General features: G+C 40.6%; 1 protein-coding gene across 1 annotated transcript in view; it reads left to right on the forward strand.

Moving 5' to 3' along the window:
• Window positions 1–20133, forward strand: part of plxnd1 (plexin D1) — a 107692-nt gene that overhangs the window by 39637 nt on the left and 47922 nt on the right. The window contains exons 9-13 of the mRNA XM_041799622.1: window positions 1183–1281; window positions 4862–4951; window positions 5214–5322; window positions 6320–6477; window positions 12355–12500. Of these exons, the coding sequence (XP_041655556.1) occupies window positions 1183–1281; window positions 4862–4951; window positions 5214–5322; window positions 6320–6477; window positions 12355–12500 (602 nt within the window). The remainder of the gene's footprint in view (window positions 1–1182; window positions 1282–4861; window positions 4952–5213; window positions 5323–6319; window positions 6478–12354; window positions 12501–20133) is intronic.

Below are 20133 nucleotides of genomic sequence, written 5' to 3' on the forward strand. Positions count from 1 at the left end.
AATCTCTGGAGGTTTGAGTTTAACAGACTCCTTACAGGGTATTGTACCATTTTAAAGCTCCTCACACCTCCTATAAAGTTTCTGGCAGATTTGTTCCATGCCCCCACATGTGGAAGAATACATTGTCCCCCTTTTAAAGGGAATTATTGCTAAATGTCAAGATTGCTTCTTGCCAGAGAAGTGATAAATCTACACCTACATTTTTAGCTACAGCTCATACAACCCTTCATTTTTAAGTAGGTGACTGTACAAATGGATTATGTAGATGTATGTTTATAGAGCCCCATGAGGGTGTAAACTGCTCTGAAAAGCAAACAACCAAACAGTGTAAAAGGGTTGGCAGTAGCGCATAAAAAAGGCTGTGAAACTGGGGAAAATTATCCAAAACAAGAGCAGTCTCATTGAAACAAATTACAACTCCCCAGCTGCTACTGTCTTTTGTTCACGTTCCTAACAACACAAGGCTATGTCAGCTGTTATAAATTTTTTGCCATCCCCTACAGAGTTTTATCGCTCAGCCAGGTCCCATGACCTGTGTGAGGGGGAGGCATCCTCCCAGCAGACTCTGGCCCTGAGGACATGGGGCTCTGACAGCTCTGGTCCCAGTGAGAGGAGAGAGGATGTGACACACTACTCTGGTCAGCTGCTAGTTAACTGGTCGTGCTATAGCATTGAAGTGTTTTATTGCCAGCTTTATCATGAGACCCCCCTAAAGAGAGAGATGTTTTTGTTAAATAATTGTTGCAATAAAGACATCACTGTGCCTTTTGAAGCAAATAAATCCTAGTCGTGCGTGAAGTTCTGGATCCCAAGATACGCAAAAACAAACATATTAAAGCACAGGAGGCTCATGCTTTTCTAGTCACTTTTTTGTTATTCAAATTTGAACTGAGAAGACTCCATTAAGTCTTTGTAATGTAGGTCATAAGGAGAGAGGAGATGAGTTTTCTGTTTCTGCTGATTCCATCACTGTGTCCGGTGGGTCTGTTTTTCTAATCCCTCATCGTCTCCCTATTTGAAGCTATTGTTGTCTCCCTCAGAGCGAGACTTTACCCCCTCATTTCCTCCTCCTCCAGATAAACAGGACAGGTATTTTGGGTTGCGGATGTGTGGTGTTGAGCCATTGTTTTCTTTAACTCCTATATGTCACTTCCTGCCTCCCTGAACCCCACCTCACCACAGAATGCGGCTTCCTGTCCCAGCCTGGTCGCCTCAGAGGTTCCTCCATCACCATCAGGAATGGCCCAGGACTTCACCTTATCCCTCAGCAACATCCAGGAGGTATGCCAGACAACCCTACGGCTATGGAGCTGGACTTGGACTTTGTCCAAAACGCATGTTGTGAAAATGATTGGGAGAAAACTGAAGCATATGGCGTGTTCGCTTCAAGCTGGGTTAAACACAGATGGAAATTTGTGTGCTGTTATTTAGGTCAATGAATGAGTGAAACCTGAGTATGTGTGCGATCTCCATGTTGTGAGACAGATATGAAAGTGAGTGTCTTTATGCTTATGCTTCTCTCTGCTCAGCTGTTTAGGCCCACCATGCATCTGGTATCAAACTGTGAGTAGCTGAGTTGTGCCTCCGTCAGCACAGCGTACAGTACAATGTGCAGTCGGTCTGAGGCAGCACTCACACGGCAGGAGCTTTATTCCACTCGTGTTCATTTTAGAATCGCCCAGTCCTTCCAGATCGCATTTTAAAACTCCTTATTCTCATCCTTAATCCACGCTGCGCGAGTCAGACGCTGATCCTGCATTGCTGATAAGAGCACAGCTGGGATCTTCAAAAAATTCCTGTGCTGACTCGTTGCCAGGCGTGGTCAGTCACACGCCTAACCCTGCATGGCCTTTTCCTAGCCCTCTCATGGTGTGTTGCCATGGTGACAGACACTGAGTCACATACAAACCCCCACGATCACACACAAACACAGTTTCTCAGGACAGACTGAAAATGTAAGACTATTCACACTTATCTTTATGGTCAAAGTTTATACTAGCTGTTTGGATAACGTCTCCATCTTGTCAGAAAGTCAATAAGCAGGAAGTGCGGGGTCACTCATATTGGTGCTTCCAAAAGGAGCAGCACCATCTCTATGAGCCCTCTGGAACTAGTTGTGAATTTAGTTTTAGTTCCCACACTTCTAAAAAAAGATATAAATTATTTAGACTTACCACTGATAAACAGTCATTCCAAAACATTTAGCAACAAGCAGATGTTTGTGAGTTTCTCCTGCAGTTTAAAAGTTGCACTCAGACGAAACAGATCTGAACATTTTAAAGTTTGGTATGCTGTTCAATTTTCCAGAGCAAGAGGAACCTGCCAGATGCAAAAAAAAATCTCTGGTGTCAAAAAGCACAGAATATAGCAAAGTCATGGAGAGGGCGATCAAAGTAGACCAATTCTAAGCTGGCTGGCTTCACAGACAAATGATTTCTCCCACTTTAATACTTATCTTTTCCTGCTCTTAGCTATCTGAGCTACTTTATGGTCTCCACATTATCCTGGCTCATTTCAACTCAGGGCTCTGATTTTAGAAAGAATGAATTCATATTCATTACCATGGCTCCCTGATGGCTCGCCAAGGTGTGGGGGTCCAGATGTTTATGAATATGAATTTTGAATAGATTGCATCTTCCCCTGGCAGTGACAATTATTGTGGGTTATTTCAGTTTCCTGGTTCTTTTTAGGAGTTTTCAATTGGTACCAGACATGTTTGGAAGAACTTTTTTTTTTTTTTCTTGCAGAAGCCAGCTAGCTCTTTTTTTTTCCTCATTTTGGGTACTAAATCCATGATTATCTCCCACTAAACAAGATAAGTAGAGCCCTACATGGGACACGCATGCCGTCCACACCCACCCACATCCGCATCTGGTCTGTCCAATCCCACCAGCACAGATTCTGACAATCCATGTTGAAGATTCAGAATAATAGAAAGTGCATTTAATTAAAAGGATGGTAATATTAAAGTGTTCACTAAAGCACCACTTTGACAAAGTTTCCTCCCTGAATGAAGGAAAATGCTAAGAAAACAACCACAACCCTCAAATCCTCGTCATGCATGACGGTGCCACACATGGATAAAAGAGTAGCTGGGAGCTTTAGACTAATTTAACTTCTGGTTATGGCTTAATAATAGCAATGTCAAAGTAATATTTAAAGGCCATATTTGCACATCATTTAACATAATTTATTTTTAAGTCATACAGAGGTGGAATTGTTTCCTGATCTCTGGGAAGTTTGTGTGTTATAAAAACTCCAGCTCACTTCCACCAGCTCTCACAGACAGTAGGCTAATCTTTACTCTGTTTACTCCATGCTGTTACCAACCTTGTCATAAGATGCTTATATTATGCAACATACACTTTTTCAGGCTTTTCTAGCAAAAATATGTGCCCCTGGCCTGTCCACCCCCCCCCCCCCCAAGAACCAGAACCCCCCACCCCCCCTTCACATTTCAGAAAATGTGTGCTGAAACAAGCCATTGTCAGATTTTCCCTTTATGATATCATGTGGGGAGTAAGCACGGCCCTGAAGGTTTGGTTGGCCCTCCCCACTTGGAAGAAAGCTCCGCCCTCCTCTCCTGATCCTCCTCTCAAGGAGACCTACATCCATTAAGCCACATCCATTTCCTGAAAGGGGTGTAGTCAGGGGTGTAGTCAGACAACTCAGTAACATTTAAAGCCACAGACACATAAACAACTCGTTCTGAGCAAGGCTGAAACAGAGGGTTTTTTGGACATGCAATAATCCAATACTTCAGTGTTTTTTCAGCAACAAAAATCACAGGTATGTTTTGGGGACCTCTGAGAACAATATAAACTTGTCTTAAAAGGGTACAATATGTGACCTTTAATGCAACGCAATTTGCACAAAATGGGGTGTTTTTCTCTCCAAATAACTGAATGATGACTCAGCGTCTCCTCATGCCAGTGCAAATTTGCGGTGATTGGCTTCAAACATAATAAGGGGAGTATTAAAGCTGTGCTTTTTGACTTATTTACAAAATGTTAGAGCAGCCACTTAATTATGGAGCTTTAACAAAGCTGCACGGTGACAGACATATATTCAAACATGTTTTTGCAGCATCACCAACTATTACCAACAAATAACAGCAAATAAACCATGATTTCTACCACCAACATGTGACACACCTCCTGTATTATCATGTTTAATAAGAGCATGGAGAAGTACTTCAAAGAGAGCTTTCTTTAATCAGGGATTGTGGAGTAGATGTTTCACCACATCCAGGTGTGCCAAATACGTTTCCTTGTGGGCGTGTTTAAACTAAGTCCAGTTGTTTTCCAGCTTTACCACTTTCTCCCTCAGTTAAAAAGAAAAACCAGAATGGTGAGCATGGTGTACTTTCCTTCTTTTAGCACCTGTCTATGAGAGCGATGGCCGTCTCCTTTTCAGCATTGTGGCAGAGTGAATGAAATGCACCATCATGGTGCAGCCATTTAATCTCAGAACTCGGAGTTCTGAGCATCAAAAATGTGCCCTGAACTTGGAATTCGTACTGGGAAAGTTGCAGCAACCCCCAATTAAAAACTCCTACCAAATGGAAGTGACATAATGGGGGCCGAGAGGAGGCAAACTGCATCCCTAGGCTCAACCATTTTGGATCTCATAGAAAATCTGTATATATTTATGGTTTTTTGCATGGCACCAGTTTCAAGCCAGTACACCCAAGACATTTTTGGAGAGGTATCAAGGAAAATAGGAGCAAAGGTGTGGTAGGCAAATCAGCACAGACAGACAGACAGATACACCCCTAATTATAGTAGTAAATATCAGATCTGAACTGCTCATAAATGTTTAAAATATGCATATTGATTAAAAGAAGTGATCTTTATGACAGGGGGAAAATCTGGAGTGTGACTTTGGGACGGAGCAGCGATATGAGGCCACATGGTTGAACAGCTCAACTGTCAGATGTAGCGGAGTGACAGTAAGTATAGACTAGAAAATAACTACTCAAGGAAAGTTTTTAAATCTGAATTAAGATCAGTTAAGATCTTGTCCAGTTACTACAGCATTATCTGGTTGAATGTGCTCATTTTTGTCTGTTTTAAGCCTTGCTTGTAAGTTGTTTCACTGCAATTATTGTTGGATAAGAACCCATTATTATCTCAAGCAACAATGCATGTGAAGGCAAAATGACATGTATTTTACCTGTTTTAATGCTGTCTGGTGTCTCTCTGTCTGTGTAGCTTTCTACCAACCAGAGGAGTCAGATCTTCCACCTCAGCCTGCGGAAGAAAGGATACTTCAGTGGACACGGGGAGGATTTATTTGTCGACAGCCCTCAGCCCATGAGAGGTACAACAACGCGCCCATAATAATGTAGATGTGGGGGAAAAAAACAAATGAAAAATCCTCTTCCACGCTTCACTTGTTTGCTCAGCTCTTCTGTATTTGCATCGTAATTAGACACTCACCAAAAAACAAGGAAAAATCTGACATAGCTGCCACTGTTGCTCCCAGAATGCATTTCACCTCTGCACAAATGTTTTCTGATGAGATTGGTGGATTTAATTAAACCTGGCGAAAATAAAGAACCGCTTACGGGGACAAACGGTGTGAGACTGCCTTTCACTTGCAATAATAGTAGTTGTTGTAATACAACACATAATTTGCCAACAACTAGTAATTTCCCATAATATCATATTCTACTACCTACTGTCTAATTCACATAATGATTATAGAACTTAGGGAGCTCTTGCAGGCCATGTCATCATGTATTGTTCAAAATACAATATGAGCTCCATGACAACAGTGAGATAATGAAAAGTGCTATGCATGTTGTTGAACTTGGCATGTTGTTGTAGTGCAGCTACAAGCCAATCCAAGCCTTTTCCAGTCCCAGATGTGCCATTCACAGTCCATGTGTCTAGCATGTGAACAACAGCCCTGAGTCTCTGCCAGACACTCTGTTAGCTGTTAGCGGACATGACAGTTTCTTCATAACATGCAGAGTCATCAGATTTAAATTTATCGCACACATGCAGGCTCACACTGTAATATGCACACAAATGCATGCACAGATGCACATGCAGGGATACAAATGGGACTTCGCACTGGGAGGCACATTGGAACAAGACCGTAATCATCTGTTTCTCGCTGGCTTTGTTCTTTTCAGCTCCATTAGTCGACCTCTCCTCCCTTTTTTTTTTCTGGTTTATTTTTATAGCCATGAATGTATCACCCTGAAAATGCTTTTAATTCAGAACATACATACAGTGGGGTTTGTATAAGGTTAAAAAAGTAATTTAGAAGTGTTACCTCTGTCTCTCTGACACCTTTCATCTCCCTCTAGTGGAGGTGTACAACTGTAGGGTGGGGAGTTCAGACTGTTCTCAGTGCTGGGGCCGAGAGGACCAGGGACACCTCTGTGGCTGGTGTGAAAACAGCTGTAGGCCAAGAGATGACTGCCAACCCATTATGGATCAATGTCCGGCTCCTGAGATTCACAGGGTAAGATCACAAGTTACATAAATGTCGGCTACAAATGTGTACATTCATTCTCCTACATGCCCCGCTGCCTGCAGGCGCTATTTTCAGGCTATAAAGTGGTGAATCATGGGGTCACTCACATGGTGCAGTGCCCCTGTGCCCTAACTGTCCTGTGTCAGCTGCTGAGGGAGCGTTTGAATGGAGTCTCATTAAAGCGGTTCACTCAGTAATAACACTAACATTCACTTAGTAGCAGCCCTCGAGGGACATATGGGAGTCGATCTGCAATCACTCAGGAGGCCATGGGAACACCTTCTGCCCTGTGTAACTACAGTATCTGTGGAGAGCTCCATGTAAAGGGATCTTTGTGTGGAAAACCACAGAAATGAAAAGAAAGCAAACAAGAACCAGGAGGGGTTTTAGATCTGTGACCACAAAAGGAGCCAAAGCACACTGGAAAAAAGGAATAACAAAGTGTTTATCGAACACAGGATCTGACTGCGGTCACGTCACAATGGTCATCTTAATTACCTGTCAGAGCCTGTTTACAAAGCTCATTTAAATAATTGTATTCATTTGTTTGTCCGCCTGGAATGGGAAAGTGTCTAGATGCGTCTTCAGAGCCTTTTCTCTCCCGTTACCGAACGCCTCTATCAGCGCAGCCACGGCAGGCGGTCATGGGAAGCACGGCTCACATGAGACCCAGTCGGCCTGAACTTCCTGTAGATAAAACCTGGTTGGCCCAGGAGAATAAGCAAGCAGAACAAAGCAGACAAACACACACACACACTCAGAGGCAAACTGTGCGTCACACAAATAGGCCATATTGAAGCATTCACGATCATCCCTCTTTCTTTGTAGCTGTCAGCGCACTGTGACTAACAGGATGCTCTGCGAGAGTCAAACTTGTGTGGACTTCTTATGTGACTGAAGTTAGCCGGGCTGGGATGCCTTTTTGCGTGGGTTGACCATTGTTGTGGTGCTCTCTCTCTCTCTCTCTCTCTCTATCTCTCTCTCTAACACATACACTCCCACCGGCTTTCTCAGGAGAGCAGGCTGCGGAAAGGATACTGGGGCTGTAGTTCTGTGGGGTGTATGATGCAATGCTTTGGCAGCCATGTTTTCCCAGAGAATCCACAGGGGTTTGAGCCCAAGTACTCCGGCTTAAGGAGGAAAAAGATCGTCTCTCCATAAACATTCACACGCTGCAGCAGCTCTTTGTCTTATAATCTTAGTCTGTGTGTCTACAGCTTTGATAATTACATGCGTTTTTCTTGCTCTGCTTTGTCACATGCAATCTCTATTATAATATACAGCACTCAAAATATCAATATTATGTAGGAGGTTTTCATTACTCCCTTAACTCTGCCACACAACTGTAATTGTGAAAGATGCTCCCAATACAGTGCTGTGACGTAACACAATGGAGACATTTATTATCTCTACAGGCCCTCTATTCTCATGTTCTGTGTGGGCCAGTTAAAAAAAAACATTGATTAAGGGTTGAAAACAGGAACTGCCAAACATAGTTTATCCACAACTTAAAAAGAAAGGGAGAACAGAGGGATCTGGGTGAGACGTGAATGCTGTGGGAGAGAGGATGGAGAGCTATTTGGACAGAGAAAGGGTGGAGAAGGGTGCAGTATAGTGAGGAGCCTTTTCCTGTTTTTGTCCTCACGTCCATCTTGATTAGTGTGATGCAGGAGAACTGGAGTGAGGAGAGGAAGATGAAAGCTCCAGCCTTAAAGTGAGCTGTCCAGAACAAAAAAAACAACTCTAAAGGAAAACATATGGATTTTATAAGTTAGGTTGTTATCTTGTGCGTGTTGCTGCAACACATTCGGAGTATTTTTATTTAAATGCGGGGATAAATCAAACACATTTAACAGCTCCAACATTCCTCGTGGAGTTTTTTGCAGACACATTCATACCGTGTGATCTCCCTGGAGGCCTGGCAGAGTTTCTGCTGTAAATCAAGACTCACAGACTTGTAAGAGGTGTAAATGAACAGCATGCCAGCTGATGCTGATGTCAATGCTCAATGGCACCACAGAGACACACACGCCGCTGTAAGATGCATAGTGATAATAAATAACTCTGCTTACTGCTTGTAGGGCGGGGGCTTTCACGAGTGTGTTGACATGCTTGTGCATAGGTACTCGCGTAGATTTATGTGATGTATGCATGTAAACGTATATGGGTTTTTGTCAAGGGAAGTGAATGCATATTGTGGTCACACTTAAAGGTGCAGCGTGTAAAATTGGGAATACAAGTGACATCTAATAGCCATATATAAGACTGAAATGTACATCTGTTATTTGGTCCCTTCTGTGGTACTGAAGAAAAAAATCCAAGATGGTGGAGTCCATGTAGGGGACTCTCTATGGTAGATTTCACACTAGAGCTGTTTGGTCCGCATTAAATGAACCCTAGTCCATTGATAGTTTGGTTTGTTTGGAGTGGTGTGAAAGCTCATTCAAACTCTAGAATGGACCAAACAAATGAACTCTGGTTCGCTTGAAAATGAGGGTTAGCCCTTCCGCGGTTCTTTTGACAGTGCATTCAGAAAGCATTCAGACCCCCTTTACATTTTTCAATTTTGTTATGTAGCAGGCTGATTCCACAGTAGAAAAAAAAACATTTTTATTCTCATTAATCTACACTCAAAACTCCATCATTGAAACGTGAAAACAGAATTTTAGAAATTTTTGCTGGTTTTTTAAAAATATAAAACCAAAATATACCATTATTGTAAATAGTCCACGCTTTTCCAGAAACACTTGAAATGTAGCTCAGGTTCCTCCCATTTCTCTTGCCTGGATCTGATATGCATTTTCAGCTATGAGGCCTTCTATAGAGAAGTGTGTTCCTTTTAAATCATGTCTAATCAATTTATTCTACAACAGGTGCAGTCTATTCAACATGTAGAAACATCTCCGCAAGGATCAAGACAAATTGGATAGCCTGAGCTAAAGTTCAAGTGTCTTTGTCATGATGGAGTACTGAGTGTAGATTCATGAGAATTTTTTTCAACTGTAGCATCAGGCTACTGCATAACAACACTGACAAAAGTGAAGGGGGTCTGAATACTATCTGAATGCACTGCTGGCGTGAAAGTAAAGTGAAACAACTTGTGAAGCAAAGGCAGGAAGTAGCATAAAGTGTAATAATATAATAATAATAATAACTTTATTTGTATAGCACTTTTAAAAACATAGGTTTACAAAGTGCTATACAAAACATAGTGCTTTGACATGTGTAGAAGTAAACAGAAGGACAAAGCAACAAATCCAAATACATCAGCAAAATCCAAAACAATTAAAGAATCTAACCAAAAATATGATTGAGATAATAATTCGTCAACATCAAAATACATCAAACCCAGATGTCATGTGATGCCATGCAAACTAAGGCATGTCAGACATCAATCAGAGTGTAGACATCATGTGATACTACACAACCAAGACATAGTGGACCTCATCAGGATGCAGGCAGGACACAGACTTCAAGTACCATAAAAACAATAGAACCAAATTGGAACCCAGGCAAGGCAGAAACCCAGCTACACATCCTGAAACCGAGAGGACAAAAATTTGAGACATGAGAAGCTAAAAGAGGAACAAAGAGGAGGAAATCAAAATCAAGAGCTAAACAATAGAAGTCAGTAAAATGTAAATAAAGAGGGCAGAAATAGATAAACACAGCAGAATAAAACAAGCTCTACAACAGTAAAGCAGTAAAATTGACAAATATCATAGCAAAGATAAATGAAAGGGATGGGATAAAGAGATTAAAACAATAAAGTGAGGAAGACAGTAGTGATTAAAAAACAGCCAAGGGGCAAGGAATTAAAATGAGGTTGACAGGTAGTAAAGGTGAGTAAAAGGTTGAGAGGAAATGAAATATGATTAGAAACTAAAATAAGGTGAAAAAATTGTGAGAAGTTAAAAACCAAATAAGAAGAAGATGACATCACATAAAAGGAAGTCTATAAAGTAATGATTTACAGATATCCATATGTGATTTAATGCATTTAAATACATGTCAATACCTCACTCGGCATCTGTGCAGTCTCTCTTACTTTGGCTCACCTTCTTCTTTAGTACTGATTTGTTCGTCTCATACAAAGAACAACGTGCTGGACAGCTCGCTGCCTCCCTCACTGCTCATACTGGTGGGCTGTCCAGCATAAAAACACATATATTATATGAAATCAAAGAAAAAGCAGAAATCCTAAGATAACATAAATTTGGTGTTACTCCATTATTTATGTGGTTAAAAAGCCAACAGGAATAGATGCATTTCCAGCTTCTTTTCCAGCCAGTAGATGAGCCATTTTTGTCTTTTTCTACATCTTCTTTTGCATTTTCATTGCTGTTTGTCTGGGACAACAGCACCACAAATGTGCTTGATGTTGCCCAGACAGTATGGTTTGGTTGACTAAGTGCAGTATGAAAGCGAATGAAACCACATGAAAGTGCAAAATATTGCAATTTCAGCACCAAATGGAATGAGTCCCCCATGCTATCAGATGTTACAACAACTTTAATTGATTAAAATATATATTTTTTATATCTATATTCAGGTGATTAAACACCAAATTAGATAGGTCAGCTTCTAAATATTATCTTTAATTTTCAACAAGTTTTCATCTAAATGCTACTAGATGAAAAATTACACACTGCACCTTTAATATCTAAGAGCTTAGCATAACTACAAAAACATTTGCATCACATCCTGCAGTGCAGATCCCACAGAAATAGTGTAAGTAGGAGGGATGGTTTCCAACAGTTTGTTTTCACACGATATTAAAAGTAATACATGCTTTCTTTACTCAACCATTCCCCCCTTTAGCTGGGAAATACATGGTTTATTTATCTGTGCTGTCACTCTTGCAGGCTTCAAATTATCTGAATTCAGAGCTGAGCCTTGTCCTCTCACCTAGACCAAACAGAAGAGCTGTTTTCATTCTTAAACTGGGTGTCTGATCGAGCCGGAGCCAGGCTAATAACACAGAGGGGTCACACTGACCTCGGCACAGCGAGGGGGTCATTCAGAAAAGCATGCTGGGCTAGCTATGCTACAGTGGCAAGATGAGGGTAGATTGCTTCTGTCTGGGCGTTGGAGATGCTATCTGAAAAAGCTGTGTTTCCGTGGTGATTGGAGAGGTGACGGTCCTCTCCTTTTCTTTCCGGTGCTCCTGAGTGGAAAGTTAAGAGACCAAAGGCAAGGGCTGAAATGATGCATGAGAGTGAGCCTCCGAACAACAGCAGAAATGAGGCTAAGGAATTTGACAGAGCAGACGCAGGAAAACAGATGAAAGGGAGTAGCACTGTGCATTAATTCCCCTGTTGAGGCTTTGCTCTCTCACCACCACCATCAGCATTCACTCTCCTCTCGACACTCAGTTCCCTAAATTGCCTCCCCACTCATCCACCTTTCTGCTGTGCTCTCCACCTCGCCTCTCCAGCCCTCTCTCTCTCACTCCGCCTGTCTCTTGTGGGATGTGAAGGGGGCTCTTAGCCTGCTCTTTATTTGCATGTGCTGTAGAGGATTAGAGGCTGAAGAGTCTCAGACTGGCACAGTTAAGAGTCTGCTTTGTGTGTGCGCGTGTGCATGCGTGTGTGTATACCTAAACCGCGTGTCTGTTCTATTAGATCTCAGTCTTTAATAGAAGAACACTTACACAGGCCACTTGTCCTTATCTCCCTATGTGCCACACACCATGTCAACATCAGAGGCAACATCTCCATTCTCTTATTTCTCCGTCACGTTTGTTATCCCCACTTTTAGGGTGGTAATCTCCTCATGAGCTCTAATGTATTAGAGGCTATTTTAGGCTATTTTTTCAGAGGTCTTTGTTCCTCCCTGCTCATTACATCCCTTTGTCTCTGTCAGATCTCTCCCCTGAGGGGTCCTGTGGAGGGAGGGACCCGGCTGACGATACAGGGCAGGAACCTTGGCCGGAGGGCTGGAGCAGCAAAGGTCTCGATTGGAGATGTGCCATGTACCATCCTCCCTGAGCTCTTCATGGTCTCTGTAGAGTAAGTGCAATAACATATGGCTGCATAATGATTCACAAATTTGCCCTTATAAGCTTATGTCAGCGGAGCACCAGTGTTTGCTCAAGCTCAGCAGTGAGCACTGCATGAATCTTTTTTTTCTTTTTAGGTATTAATTGATTTCATTTCGCACCATGTGCATTTTCAAAATGACGAATAAATAAGAGCGTTTTCACTATTTAAAATCCTGCTAAATATGCAATGATGCTGCAGCTAGGATTACTGGGAGGACAGCTGACAATAAAACGTTTTAATGGCAACCTGATGTGCCCCCATGCAGGTGGCTGAATGGTAGGTAGAAGTATGCAACAAGGAAAGGCTTGTCACAGTTAATAAACCTGAAATAAATCCTGGAATATCCAACTCAGCCTTGTTCACAGTTTGGAACCAGGATAAAATAGCTTACAATGAAATCTGCCTGACTTTTTTTTTTAATTAAATGATTGGAGGAAGTTAGCTGTCCCTTACTGTATGTGAGAGGAAATGCATAAAAATAGAACTTATAATATAGTCCAAAGGGATTTAACAGATAAAAGTCTGTTTTACAAGTGTACAGTTGTTTATGTAAAAGAGCTCACTATTGAAAAGGTTTTTTGGCACAGGAGGGAGCTGCATAAGGCAGCAGTTTTGGGGGTGGATGACTACACAGATGGGAAGAAAAAGCATTGAATGAACAAAAAAAGTCAGGGGGAAGTGATGTTAGCAGACATCTGTAGCCCACATTTAATCTCTGCTTGAGGCTACAGAAGCCACTCCTATAATAACAAGGCTGGGTATCTAATCAATGTGCATTGTTGCATTATGGGTAATGTAAGCCAATTAAGAAGGAGAATGAAGAATAAAAGGAAATATCTCTGCTTTTTAAACTCTCCATTCAGGGCCAACTATATTTGAGAATAATTAGATATTTGTAGATTAACTGAAGTTGACAGGATTAAAAATATCTTTCTCAGACCAAATCCATCTCATGCAAATGCCTACAAGGTGGAGAAGCAAAAGATTGATGAAATACAGTAATTAGGGAGTGAAATAAGTCATTGAAAGTGGTTTATGTGGGAAAAAAATGTTTTTCAGTGACATAAAAATATGAAGAAAACCCCAAATGAGCCACAGTTAGACAGCAGAATCTCACTTGGCCACTTTTCACCACATACTGACAATGAACAATATTCCAATAAATAAATAAATAAATATCACAGCAGAATCATAACCATAAAAAGCCATTTAGTGCATGATTAAAAGCTGAAAGGTACCACAGGTCTAAACCGCATCTAAATGTGTTCAATAAAAATTCTCCCTCCCCCAAAATACACGCTGCTTTCTTGTCCACCAGTAAATAGAACATCAACCGTCCCTGCATAGTTTCCTTTTCATGCATTCATGAGGCTAATTTTCACAAATATTATTATGCAGCACACTTCTCATTTTAAGTGACTCCACCGCCATCCCTCTGTGGCTCAGGGACCATCACACTGTCACCATGGAGACGGCAGGACCCCGTGTTGACACCATCATAGCCGAGCTCAGAGGAAGTCTCTAACTCCATGCTTACATCCAAACTTCCATTCAGCACCTGTAATGTTTCCTTGAATGAAACTGTTTATCTGGTCGTGCTCCACTGAAGCCAATCATTGTATTGGGACCAGTTGGAGGGTGACCTGCGGGTCTTACCTGTCACTCCAGCTGTCTGACACATTCCTCAAAAATCGCACATGTCGAAAACAGCGAGTCGTATTTCACTCCTGGGGTGTTCTCATCGCGTGTCGTCATTCCTTATTGGCTCACAAGGCTGGTTGTTATGACAGCGGCACATATATGGTGCCTGGAAGAGGCTCCGACAAATCATAACACGTCAGTGCATCTGACAGCGTCAGCACATTTGACTCTAAAACACGCACACACACACGAGCACACCTGCATGTTTGTGTTTCTCCTTGTGGAGACCTTCTGTATATTTGATTTAATATGATCTCATCTCATCCTCTTAACTTAAACTCACTACCTTAAACATTAAAGCTGCTATGAGAAACTTTCAACGTTTATCTATTTGGCACCCCCTGTGGACACAGAAGTACATCTTATCTCATATCATTTTGTCCTGTACATGGGCGAGAATTGTTTTTAATAACAAAAAACCCAAACTTATCCTGCCCTTTAACAGCCAAACATGTCACTTGGAGCATCTTTGCTGCTGGAAATGTAGACAAAGGCTGCTTCTGTCACATGGTGCTGATCACTTCATTAGTGATTGAAAAATAACTTTTTAAATTTAATCTCTCATAATCCTTTTTTTTTAACTTTTGTTTAAAGATTTTTAAATCTAATTAAAAACACACTCCCCAGTTTTTGAGAGGCATCTGACTGCAGACTTCAGTTTTATGGCTCATCTGTTGCAGACCTCTACAATCAGGTGACCCAGACCCACACCGGAAAATAAAGGTGACTATTTTCAGTGGCAAGGTATGGGGAAAACTTTTGAGGAAGCCAAGTGAGACAACACTTTAAATGTGCTAGCATATTGGTGTGTGGGTGTGGGTGTGGGTGTGTGTGTGTGTGTGTGTGGGGGGGGGGATTAGTAAGTTAGTAAGTAAGTAAACTTGATTTACTGTCTTTTACAGACAGAGGTCACAAAGTGCTTTACATCAACAAAGCAGAAACAAACAGAGCATAAGAAATGACATAGTAATGACACAGGGACAAGAGGAGAGATACAGGGGTCACATAGGCCACCTTATAAAAACGAGCAATTACCAGGGAAAGTTACTGGCAAAACAAGGCAAAAATAATTTACAGTGAATAGCCAAGGTGAATAAGATTATCCATAAGCCCCTGTGAACATGTATGTTTTTAACTGTTTTTAAAAGACTCGACTGGGTCAGAACAATGGATCAGCATGGGCTGGAAGTTCCAGAGTTTTGGTACTAAGGCCTCAAAAGTCCAGTTATCATGAAAGCAATCAAATACACCCATAACAATCACAACTAACTTTAACTGAATCTGTTCATTTCTGCAAGCAAACAGCCACAATAATATAATAACAGCTAGTTCAGTAAGCTAATTAGCACATTTGACATTTACTGTCAAATATCAACATTGAATTTGTGTCACTGATAAAATAAATGAAAATTGGCCTGTAAATGTTTTCCTGACCAGAAGACCCTTATGTAAACTATTCCATAAACACTTTATCACAATTTTAGTTTATATACAAATCTAATTTTGACATCTTCAGAGCAGACAGAGTCTAGTGCCTGCCAAGGAGGTTCTACCCCAGGCTGTGAACTGATGGTCTACATGGCCATGCCATGGGAGTGTCGTGGATTTGTTTCTCGTTATTTTACTGACTACAAGAATCCCATTCCAGAGAGCACCTCGGTCATACTCTCTATGAGTCCACAAAGCACTTCTTTCTACAGATGCAGCATTTGTTCAGAAATATTTGAAACTTCTGTCAAAAAAATTCAAGGATGTCAAAAATGCCTCTTCATGCTTATGTAGATGAGTGGATCTGAGTTCTCCTTTGTGTTTATGTGTTTTGTGTTTTAAAAAAGGCATTAAAACCTGCTTAAAACTTCTGACAGGAGCTTTATCCTGTAATTATAGCTTACTTTTCACATTTATTCATTTATTTATTTAACAGGAACCATGCATGTCAAGCAACATTTCTGTAAATGCCAGTGTTAACCAAAAGGCTCTTTTCCATCTGCAGTTGCAGGCCAGATTGTAGAATAGGGTCCCTAAAAAGTTCTTTGAAAAACATCTACGTCTATTTAAGGGATGATATTTAAGAGAATAATTTAGTTCCCCAGTAATGTCCCCTTTGAGAATATCTAAACTCGGTCTTAAGAAAATACCATAAAAACACACCCACAGTTACACACTCTTATGCTTGTGAGCTCATTTATCGGGGCTGTTGAGACAGGTGTCTGCTCATGTGCTGAAAGGTGAGAGTTCACATCTGTGTGCCAAAAGGAAAATGTGCTGCAGTGGAGAGACTGCACTCTACTCACCCGGTGTCAACATTTTAATTAATGGCACAGTCAGTCCAGGCACACCTCATTTACTGCAGCACTTTGGGCTCAGGTCCTCCACACTGCCCTCTCACTCATTTTAATACGTGCCTTTAGTGGCCTTCACCCCATCCATTTAGCTGCTCCCCAGAGAACACTCTCATTTAAACTCACACAAAGAGCTGATAACTGATGATGATGATCACCCACTGAAGAGAAACAATCAGAAACATCTTAAAAACAAGACAAATATTTTTCTCTGATACCCATTCTGTGGTCAGGGACAGACTGAGCTGGAATGTGGAGCAGGAGTCAGCTCAGGGTCTGCCTGCTGAGTGTCCTTTGACAGTGCATCAATGTTTCAACTAGTTTACACCCACACTTACATCAGATATAGGCATACTTAAAAAGAACCGAGATAGTGTTAAAAAGTCCAAAAGGTCCTCTTTATGGTATTTTTGTACATATTTGACCTTTTGTATAGGTATTTGACCAATACAACTATAAATCTAAATGATTGTTCTAACATTGAATTGGGAGGGGAGTCGATCAACAACATTAGACCTTTAGCAAAGATTTTCACTCTTGCTAGCTGCCAAATTTGTCATTGAAATAAAAGGCAACAGTACAAAGGAGGAGACACTTTGCTCAGCACATTAGTCAGTTTTAATCAGCATTATTAGACTTGGAACCAGATTTATACAAGAGAATAAATGCTTGGGCTAAAAGTTAATACTAAAATGTGAGGACTTTTTCTGGACTAAAACTAGGCTAAAAGATTTTTGAGTTTAGGTCGACTAAAACTAGACTATAACTATTAAAAGGAACCCTGCATAATCAGACAAGTTCATCTTGTTGGGTAGATATTTGTATCTGCAGTATGTGTATTGAATTACGAATCTCGCTAGGTACCTGCATTTTTAGTAATTTAAGTTTATAAACTCACCAGGAGGTAAAACGTAGAAGGAATGACAGAGCTTTGACAGCAGGGAGACAAAACCAACACGCAGCAAACTCATGTCAGCAACAGCTGCAAGCAGAAAAAAAAACGTCTGAAAAATGGTTACTGCATAGAAACGTTGAGGAGCGCTGTAGCGCTGTGATGTCACACTACCAGTGCAGACCAAAACATGGCAGCCTCCTGGTGAGTTTATGAGCTCAAATTTACTCAGAATGCAAATACCTGGCATAATTAGTGAGTTTTCTCAGTTCAATATACATTTGAGAGATACAAATAGATCCAAGAAGATTAACTTGTCTGATCATGCTGGGTTCCTTTAAAGGGTAGAAATGACTAAATGACTAAAACTTAAAGACATGTGATCAAAAGACTAAGACTAAAAATAGCTGTCAAAATTAACACTTCAGAGGATAAAAATGAAATAAATCCAGGTCGTGTTTCAACCCTGTTTTAATATAAGCTTGCAAAGCAGATGGATACACTAATTTCTGTGTTTCTCACTGGCGAATCCATCTGAACAGTTTGGGCACGGTTAGAAGGTGACAGGACCAATTGTTGTCAAGGGGCAGTACTTCTGGGCGCAGCAGAGTCGTGATGTAAACAAGCAGTGACGAGATGCCGGTACAATTATGTACATCTAAGTTTGCTAGCTGTTATGCTAACACATAATAGAAATGGCCATTAAATGGCTAACAGACTCAGTATTGTCTTCCAGTATTTGTGAGAAAGTATTTATTTTATTTGTTTTACTTAACAATTCGAGTAAAATGGACTATGTTCAGCCTTTTCCTAAAGCACAAATGGTAATTAAATCAAGTGTTAGGCCATAGCATCAGTCACTTATTTACACCACAGAAGTGAATGGAGGAAGATGCTACACTGTTTGGGCTGAAAATAAATCCAGTGTAGATATGTGTTTTCTTGTAACTATTAGGTTTAGCTGATATCCTAGGTTCCATCAAATTTAAGCCCATTTTAACCAACGTCCCTGGTCATAATTCACTATTTTTTTTTTACCTTTTCTAGATCAGAACAGTCCTTGATGATCAACAGGAGAGTCCTCTCCTGAAAAGTACAGCTTTTTTTTTTTATAACACAAGCAAAATCATCCCTACTCTGTTTCCATTTTGCTCTTTATCAGCCTAGTTATATTTTAATACCACTGTTAACCATTTCTCTGTGTGTGTGTGTATTAAAACAACTTAAATGTATCTTAGTCCACCCAGCTGAAATCCTGTCACACCTGTTTGAATGCTGTCATATTATTTTCTACACTTTTTGAGAAATATTGGCTTTGTAGTTTATTTTTGCACAGAGAAATCCTCAACATTATGTTTCAATCGCACATATCATAATGTGATGTATTGTTTTGGTATCAGTTTGATTTGCAGACTGAATCCACTTAAGCCTGAAGCAAGCCCACAGGTTCAGGTTGATTTTCTCCAATTTTCTGATGATTTCCCTCAGGCTTGAATGTCTGAGTAGTCATGTTTCATTTTATTTATCCTTTTTTCTCTTTCTTTCTTTTAAATCAGAGCGTGTAAAATGATGGCTTTTCTTCCTACAGGTGTGCTTCTGCTCCAATGGCACATAACTGACAGGAGTGTAATTTCAGTGAAATGACATTCTTTATATGATGAGAAGAAAAATAGATCCTGCTATCTACTCATGGATGGCACTACAGTTTTTTTGTGTCAGGTTTTTCAGGCTTATAAAGAAAATGTGTGTTTCAACTACATATTTTTATCTGTTTGGGCAGGGGTTTAGTTAAAATTGAGTATGACTTTAATATATTAAGACATAAACTAAAACTCACTACTGGTGATTATATAATACCATGGCTGTACAGCAGATGAACATCTTTACAAAAGGGATGAACATGAAGCCCAATGACCTTTTCATTTGACCTCCAAAATCAAATTCCTTAAAGGGATATTTTGTAATTTATGATGTTGGGTTATAAAAGTAAGAAAGCAACTGTAGTGGCATTAGCCTTCAGTGATTTCAGTGAATGTTGCCCCTTTGAGGGTACTCCAGCAGGTTCCCTTTTTCAGCGCAATTTAGTGAATTTTAGGTAAACACTGGCCAAACATTGGCCAAAAAAATGTTGGTTGAAGTGTCTGCTGGAACCGCCAGACCCTGTCCATTATTATTTCCTGCTAACACATTTCCACCGCAAACGCCTCCAACCGTGAAGTTTTGTCTATTTTACATTTTACAGTCCATTCAAAATTTTAGTATTTTATTGAAAATCTGTACACCCTTATGCTTTTTTTTATGCCAGCAGTTTCAAACCAACACACCCAAGAAGTCTTCTGAGAGGTATCAAGGGCAATTTAAGCAACTATGTGGTGTGCAAATTGACACAGACACACAAACACGCAACCAATTATAGTTGTAAGAGAAAGTGGCTGCCATAAACTTTCCTTGCTGACAAATTTCCATTCAGCTGTTGTGGTTAGGGTCAGTCTCTCCAACTTATCTTATAGAAGGTTGAAGAAGGTCCATAAAACATGAGCGTTCAGTAAGGCAGGGAACTCTGAATGGGGAGTGATGCAGGCTGCAGTCATCTGTGAGACACTATCCTCGATCACAAATGTCCTGAAGGAGTGTTGTGAAGTCCCACTCATGAAAACAGTTGGTC

Source organism: Cheilinus undulatus, linkage group 11 (genome assembly GCF_018320785.1).
Source record: "Cheilinus undulatus linkage group 11, ASM1832078v1, whole genome shotgun sequence".
In the NCBI taxonomy this organism is placed as follows: domain Eukaryota; kingdom Metazoa; phylum Chordata; class Actinopteri; order Labriformes; family Labridae; genus Cheilinus; species Cheilinus undulatus.